This window comes from Pseudorasbora parva, chromosome 23, assembly GCF_024679245.1.
Source record: "Pseudorasbora parva isolate DD20220531a chromosome 23, ASM2467924v1, whole genome shotgun sequence".
NCBI lineage: Eukaryota > Metazoa > Chordata > Actinopteri > Cypriniformes > Gobionidae > Pseudorasbora > Pseudorasbora parva.
Window position 1 is genome coordinate 25248017 of NC_090194.1, and position 8434 is coordinate 25256450.

Consider the following 8434-nt stretch of genomic DNA (forward strand, 5'->3'; position numbering starts at 1 on the left):
ATTATTATTATTATTATTGTCAAATTAGAAATGTGATCCTGGTATGTAAGGTGTGTGTCAAGTAACATACCAAGATAGAAGATTTTTTACATTAATGGTCAGATGGATCTTTTTCAACCAATCATGTAAGCACTGAAGATCAGATGTTAATTTAGAATTTTTAACATCAGGATTTGAGTCATTCTGAATATTCTGTAAGCATTCTGAATATGTACACACTTAAGGGGGATCAGAGTCCGAAGAAAAGAAAAAGTAAAAGTCCAAGAATACTTTATTAATACAACTTAAAGGTGCACTATGTAGTATTTTTGCAGTAAAATATCCAAAAGACACCAGGCAAGTGTTATATATTTTGTTCAGTTGAGTACTTACAATATACCAAATGTTTCCAACTATTTGTAAATTGGGAGAAAATTGCTATTTTAACCAATGACCCGGGACGTTTCAGCATAGCGCTTGAGGGAGTCACCTGTCAATTGCGTCATATCTGCGTTACCCTCAGTTTCCTGTTTTATTTGGCAGAAGCGATTTTCTCTTAGCAGTGTGAACAAGTGCAGCAACAACAAGAGTAACAACATAACATCATTTTTAAACACACTTAAATGTATCTAATATGATAAAAAGAGCTGCATCACCTCATGCCAATGACTGGAAAAGCGGAAATAATGCAGGTGCCCAGCGACTGTGTTCCGTCCCGTCATAATAAAAGTCCCATTTCTCACAAGGCGGGTGTTTGTGTAACAATCGCTCCAGCAGCCGTTCTCAGCTCCACAACACTCGGCCCTGCTCTGCTTCATACGACAGTAACGTTAATAACCGCATTTATGAACATGATTTCTGCCCAAGTACTATTATCCCCCACAGCTGTGAGGAGAAGACCACATGTCCCAAGCTGTGCTCAAACTTGGCGTCATCAAACTGCGATTTGTTTTGAATAGACGACCTCTAGTGGACGGAAAGTTGCATAGTGCAACTTTAATAATAACCTAACTATGCAACTTTCCGTCCACTGGAGGGCGCCTACTCAAAACAAAGGTGTAGTTTGATGACGGCAAGTTTGAGCGCAGTATCTTGGGACATGTGGTCTTCACCTCACAGCTGGTGGAAAATAGGACACGGGCAGAAATCATGTTCATGGATATGGTTATTAACGTTACTGTTGTATGAAGCAAAGCAGGACCGAGTGTTGTGGAGCTGAGCACGGCCACTGGAGCAATTTTTGCACACACACACACACACAAGACTCGCGAACACCGTGACTTATTATGACGGGACCAGTCGCCGGGCACCTGCAGTATTTCCGCGTTTCTGGTTATGATTATAAGATAAAGCAGCTCTGTTTATCATATTAGATACATTTAAGTGTGTTTAAAATGATGTTATGATGCTCTCTGCATTCGCTCGGCGCTGCTGTGACTTGTTCACACTGCTAAGAGAAAAGCGTTTCTGCGCGATAAAACCGAGGTAACGCAGAGAGGACACAATTGACAGGTGACTTCCTCAGATGCTATGCTGAAATGTCCCAGTCCTTGTTAAAATAGCAATTTGCTCATAATTTACAAATATTTGGAAACATTTGGGATATTGTACTCAACTGAACAAAATATATAACACTGGCCTAGTGGTTTTTGGATATTTTACTGCAAAAATACTACATAGTGCACCTTTAATACAAAATGAATGACATCATCCTGCAGTAAGTGACCTCATGAATCTCTATGTCTCATAATTCTGAGTTTAAACCTAAACTTGGAGTTGTATTATGTAACAAGTTTGCTTGTGGGTGAAAGGAAGAAGGTAGGGTCGGCTGTGGACTGGGACTCGTGAGTATTTTATTAACTCAAAAATAATAAAAAACTGGCGCCACGCACTCTCATTCAGTATCAACATTTATTAACTGTCAACTTGTCCCTCCAATATCTGGATTCACTCTCCCGGCTGATCCACGAGCCCTCAGTCCGTCTCTCTCTCCCCAGCATTGTTTGGGGATCGGCTTTATCTGGTCTCTCCGCGCCAATCACTGCAATTAGGCTGCATTTACACTGCAGGTCTTGATGCACAATTCCAATTTGGTTACTATATCCGATTTTTTTGACGACCCACTTACATCATCTTTTCAAAAGCGACCCGTGTCCGATATTTGCATTTACACTGTACACTGGCAAAATAGCCCAAGACGTTCTTAACCGGTGAAAGGAAGTAAAACAGCGCAATATGCAATGGACACAGTCAAAATGATTGCACAATGTTTTGCTGTCTGCACTGTTCCACACATCTTTAAAGGTCGGCAAAACTCTCTTAAGGTGGAGAAAAAGAGGAGAGCTCTTGATGGTGTTGCCAGGTTTTCACAACAAAACCCGCCCAATTGCAACTCAAAACTGTGTTAAAGTAGCCCAATTCCGCATGAAAACCGCAGACTTGGCAACACTGGATTGCAGTTTGTGTCCACCTGAGTTGACGTCATTCGCCTCCGTCCTTTTTTCAATGACGTACGACTCACATTTACTGGGGAATATCCGATTTGACCGCTTACATGGCAGACGCTAATGCACGCATCCAAATCATATCGGATTTATTACCACATATGAGTGAGGCCTGAATGTGATCTAAGGATATCGGAATTCATGCGTTTTTTTACTGCTTACACGTTCACATGTCATATCCGATCTGTGCCACATGAGAGGAAAAAATCGGAATTGGGTCACTTGAACCATGCAGTGTAAATGGGGCCTTAGACACAGGTGTTTATCATCAAGCCCTTGACATACTTTCTTTCCGCTGGTCTCCTCACTCTCTTTGCAGACTTTGCAACCCATTTATTTTCTTTTTACACTGATCAACGCACATACACAGCCTAACATAAGATTGAATATCGTACCCGTACGTGTTATTGTGATCCTTTATTCACTCATTCTGTGTTATGGGTTTATTTTGTGCCGATTCACCGTCGATAGTGTGAGATGTATGACGTTTTGAGTATGTATTTGAGTGAACGATGTACATATGTATACATGGCTTGAATAAAATATGTATACATTATCAGCACATAATTCCTGACTTTTTTTTTTAAAGTGTAAGACTATGCATTTGTGTTTATGTAGCCTACATACTTTGTATTAATCAATGTTGAAATTGATTCATGTAAAAACAATAACCAAGAAGCATTGCGTGTGATTGTTTAATAATTTAATATTATCCTTTAACTTCATGAGTATTGCAATGTTAAACTTCATCATATAGCTGATAATCCGTGGTGTAAAGTGAACACACACACACCACCGCGTGTGTCAAAGCAGATGCAGAAGTGAAGTACCATCTCTTCACCTGTACAAAACGCCACAATGCAGCTTTTCTAACTTTTTTTTTTTTAGGAAACCTGTGGACTCAATGTCCTGGGAGGCTGGACACAATAATTTTCCATGACAATGATAAATTTAAATAGAAAAACTACCGAAAATACACTGATTACTACAGAATACCAACCTATTCTGCACTGAGCAGAGCTTGGCAGATGACTACCACTCTTGACGTAATATGACGCGATGTTGAAAAAAACAGGGTTTTTTACAAACAGCCAATGAAACGGCCACTTTATCTGCTAAATTTGTGCTTCTATCCCTTTAAAAAAAAATTAAAATCCTGCATTACCTTTTCATATGGCATTTTCATACAAAGGTATATGTTCATCTAAAAAAATGTTTTACCTGCAATATGCTCTTTAAACCCTGGTGAAAAAAGTATACTTTATTGTATTTCAAATATATTCTCTTTTCCGATAGAATATTAGAAATATACTTACAAAAATTGTACCATCTCTAAATATATAAAAAAATATATTAGCATCATATTTTCACAACACAACTTTTAACACACTTTAAAATAATTGTATTTTAGTATATTTTCTCTCTCTCTCTCTCTCTCTCTCTCTCTCTCTCTCTCTCTCTCTCTCTCTCTCTCTCTCTCTCTATATATATATATATATATATATATATATATATATATATATATATATATATATATATACTTTAAATGAAAAGGTTAAGTGTACTTTTGTAAAGTGTACTTATTTGAACATTACTTTCAATATATATATATATATATATATATATATATATATATATATATATATATATATATATATATATATAATATTGTATATATATATATTTTTGTTTATTTTAAACTTATGCTCAAAATTGTCATTGTAACAAATTAGCAATGCACTAAAATCATATTTTAAAAATACATAATCAGTATCATTAAGCTGTATATTTAAAGTTAAATAATGTTTAAGGTTATTTATTCTTGCTTACTGTTCAATTTAAGCATTAATAAATAAGTGATAATACATTATTATTATTATTATTATTATTATTATTATTATTATTATTATTATTATATAGGCCTAAATAAATTATTAAATGCACTAAAAGCTTTTTTATATATATGCTATAAGCCCTAGTTGTGATTTAAGTGTAAATATGTTCAATAAGTTTACACTTGCAGAGAAGAATCGTGTTACAATCGTACACACACACTTAAAATACAATGCAAGAAAATATGAGTTGAGTAGTTGAGTCTTATCGGAATTCAGATGTCTCTTCAATTGGTCTGTGACCATCAGATTGTGTTGCTCAATGCCTACAGCCAATCAGAGGCAGAGCTGCTAGTACTTGTCTGGCTGACGCTGGCTCACTCGCGGGAGGTTTGCAGCCTTGCAGGTGAAGTACAATGTTGCGTTACATTATTTATTTAATAAAACACTGAGAGCGGAAAGTACATTGCTAATTTTTCAGACCAGTTCAATTACATCACATCGCAGCCTGACCTTGATGGTGACGATAAACTGTTTTGGAATAAAATGGTATTGGTTCTCCTCATCACCTCCATAAAGCTGGCCAAAGACCTCTTAATATGATCATTCTGTACTTGAGTTTTAAAAAAAAAGAAAGAAAGTATATGTAAGATTGTGGCCAAAACTGGTACTGCAATCACTTTCAAATGACTGTAGAGCGGTGTATCCCCTCTCCCCCTCCCCCTTGACTTGAGGTTGCCAGATAGGCTGCAAGATCCAGCAGGAATATTTGTAGCTGCAGCTGTGGTAAATAGACTAGAACTGGCAACCCAGATTCCAAAACACTACTGACTTTGTGATTGGTATAAAGGTGGAGGGTGGCACTTCAGGCAAAAACACAAAATTGCAACATCAGTGACATATCAGGGCTGCAACAACAACTTTTAAATGACATTATCCTGGCCGAACTACCGTTGTCAGTGATATAAGTATTTAAAATTAACATGATTTCTTAATATCTAGTGACGTATCAGGGCCATTTTATGATTAATTGAAATACATTTCTTACATACAGTTCCTTTAATGTCTAGGAGTGATATTTGATTTTTCATTGACATTTGACCATAGTTGGACCATAGTTACCTCTCATAGTTGAAGTGTACCATGATGAAAATTTCAGGCCTCGCTCATCTTTTTAAGTGGGAGAACTTGCACAATTGGTTTCTGACTAAATACTTTTTTGCCCCACTGTATAATAATATTTGATATTATTTTGATATATTTTGTCTTATTCTTTAATTTATTTATTGTTTTTGCTAACAAATGTTATTTCAATTTAGACAGATGAAGTGTGATACAGCGGCTTGAAATACAAATCCAACTTCAGATTTTAGAGTGAAACTGTCATTTGGTGGTGCCTTTGGAAGTTAAGGAGGCACACAAATTCTGATCAAATTCAATTTGAATTTACTGTGGCGTTAAATTTTAATCACACAATAAATCTGTACAGTTATTTAATATCTAATCAGCAGCCAATCCATAATTGATTTCAATTAAACTATACAGCTTGTCCAATATAGAAACAGTATTAAGTATAAAGTTTATTTCATACAATCATTACAAACAGAAAGGTGACAAGGATAAATACCTGTTTTTATTTCCTCTGTTTCACATTTCTTTCCAAAATAGTGTTTACCTTGTGTCGTTTGTACAGTTCTTTTATGGATTGCATGACCTCCTCTGTCTTTAGTGTGTATATGATGGGATTCAGCATAGGTGGTATTATTTGTGTCAGGGAATTGTTAATTATTCGGGAGTTTGGATCAATAGATGTTGAGATCGATTTAACATTTACACTTAAAATTGGGAGATAAAAAATTGCTACTAACACAAGATGTGAGGTGCAGGTTTTCATGGCTTTGATGCGATCAACACCATGGGAGATCTTAAACAGTGCTCCAGCAATGCAACAATATGTGAGGGTTATTAGTATCACTGGCATGCAAATCAGGAGACCAAAACAAATATATGCCAAGAGATAATTTATGAAATTACTATTACAGGAAAGACTGATGATAGGGCCGTGATCACAGAAATAACTGCTGATCACAGTAGACCTACAAAAAGAGAGTCTGTTGACTAAACCCACAAGTACAGCAAATAGAGTCACAGAAAACAACCACATACTCCCTATGATAAGTGACATTGATGTTTTGGTAATAACTGCATGGTACTTTAGAGGAAAACAAATAGCAACCAGTCTGTCATAAGCCAAGGCAAGTAGTGTCAAAGACTGCAGATTCATGAAATGAAACACAAAAAACATATTCATCAAGCATGCTTCATATGAAATCTCCTGTTGCTCAAATAAAAACATGTCTATGAGTTTTGGAACCAAAGCTGAGCTTCCACACAGATCAGAAAGGGCCAGATTTAAGACGGCAATGTATTTGGCTGTGTGAAGTCTGCGGGCCAAATAAATGATACACATGATAAATGAATTCCCTAAAACAGTCACAGCATATACAAAACACAAGAACAGATAGTAATATTTCACATGTGGCATATTAGAAAAACCACTGATGAAAAATGTTGCAGGACGAACAAAGGTTACATTTGCAGAGGAGTTTGACTGCATGGAGGTTGAGTTGCTTGTTGTCTGGAATGCTGTGTTACCTGTGATAAAGAACTGTTTTTAGATATGCACTTATTAACAGAACATAAAAAAATATTATTTCAATGTATGGCTTAGCACCACAATTTATGGAATAACCATTGTCTTTATAGGCCAGTTTTTATGAATTATAAACCCATGTCTCAACATTACAATATAAATGAATATGGGAAGAATTTTTATATGTAGTCAATCAGACTGGCACAAGATTAAAGATACTGCACTTACAATTTATGCTTCAAGTAACACAAAACAAACACCGTTTCACATTTGGTAATTCTGTAACATTCTGTAATATACTACTACTTACAAGGACCTGAAAGATTTGTTATGCAGATTGGCACATAAAATATAGCCACACATATAAATTTAGCAGTGCATGTCTTTGTGGCTCTTTTGACAGCCTTGTGGGGCTATGATACTCAACAATGTCACAGCTATGCATATATGACAAAAATAATACAAAATACTGGAAGCATGATGATCACCTGAAACAGAACACTCATGATGACACAGCGTGGGAAAACAGACCCGTTATCACAGAGACAAATGATTAAAACGCTAATTCTGCAGAAAGAAAGTCTAGTCATAAAAAATTCTGCAGTTATTGTTTGTATCAGTGCCAGTGTCAATGAAGCACCAATAATAACGCATTGATCTATGGGTCACACTCATATGATACCTCAGTGGTAAACAAATAGCTACTAATCTGTCAAAAGACAGAACAGTTTGAGTTAGTGACCACACTGAAACAAATAACATATTGGAGAACATATTGGACATGCACAATCCATACAGGATCAAACAAAAATGCATCCAGTAGCCGAGGGATTACAGCGGTACTCTCACAAATGTCTGTCAGTGATCAATTAAAGACAGCAATATATTTAGGAGTGTGACGATTTCTGTATGCACTGATTAACATAAGGCAGGAGATTCCTAGAAAAGAAAAGAAAAAAAAGCAATAAACAGGAATATATAGTAGAATCTCATGTGAGGTATACCAGAGAATCCAGCAGACCAGTTTCCAGTGACCTCTTGAATCATTTTTCAAATGTTTTTTTCATCCTGGCTGGGCAGAAAAGTAGTTTTACAATTTATAAAATAATAATAATAATAATAATAATAAAGTAAAAAATAAAAATAAAAAAAGAGGAAAGACTATTGAATATGATATACTCACAAAAAGGCCTTAGTAAAGTTTGCCCAGGCTGCAGACTTCTCCTGATGCATTATATATATACTGAAAAAAGAAGTGTCAGTTTCTTCAGCCAATCTCTGACAGTGACAGTCTCCAAATATGCCACACCTCTAGAGTTGTCATCTAGCCACTCAAAGATCAGCGCTGACAGTAATGACAATAGTTAATGTAACCTCGTATTCCTCATGGATGTATTGCCATTATTTATTGGTTCATATCTTTAGCTATAATTCTAAACACTGATGTAGCCTAACTATACACATGC

The 8434-nt window shown here is 35.8% G+C and overlaps 1 protein-coding gene and 1 pseudogene across 1 annotated transcript; both read right to left on the minus strand.

The window, feature by feature from the left end:
* Nucleotides 1-5948: 5948 nt before the first annotated feature.
* Nucleotides 5949-6971, minus strand: or42a9 (odorant receptor, family 42, subfamily A, member 9). Its single transcript, XM_067433381.1, has one exon. The coding sequence runs from the start codon at nucleotides 6930-6932 to the stop codon at nucleotides 5949-5951; it is 984 nt and encodes a 327-aa protein (XP_067289482.1). The 5' UTR covers nucleotides 6933-6971.
* A 299-nt stretch (nucleotides 6972-7270) lies between these two features.
* Nucleotides 7271-8015, minus strand: LOC137062382 (olfactory receptor 8G18-like; annotated as a pseudogene).
* Nucleotides 8016-8434: the final 419 nt, after the last annotated feature.

Coding starts and splice junctions, on each gene's coding strand:
- or42a9 (XM_067433381.1), bottom strand. CDS start 6,932: ATGCAGTCAAACTCCTCTGCAAATGTAACCTTTGTTCGTCCTGCAACA.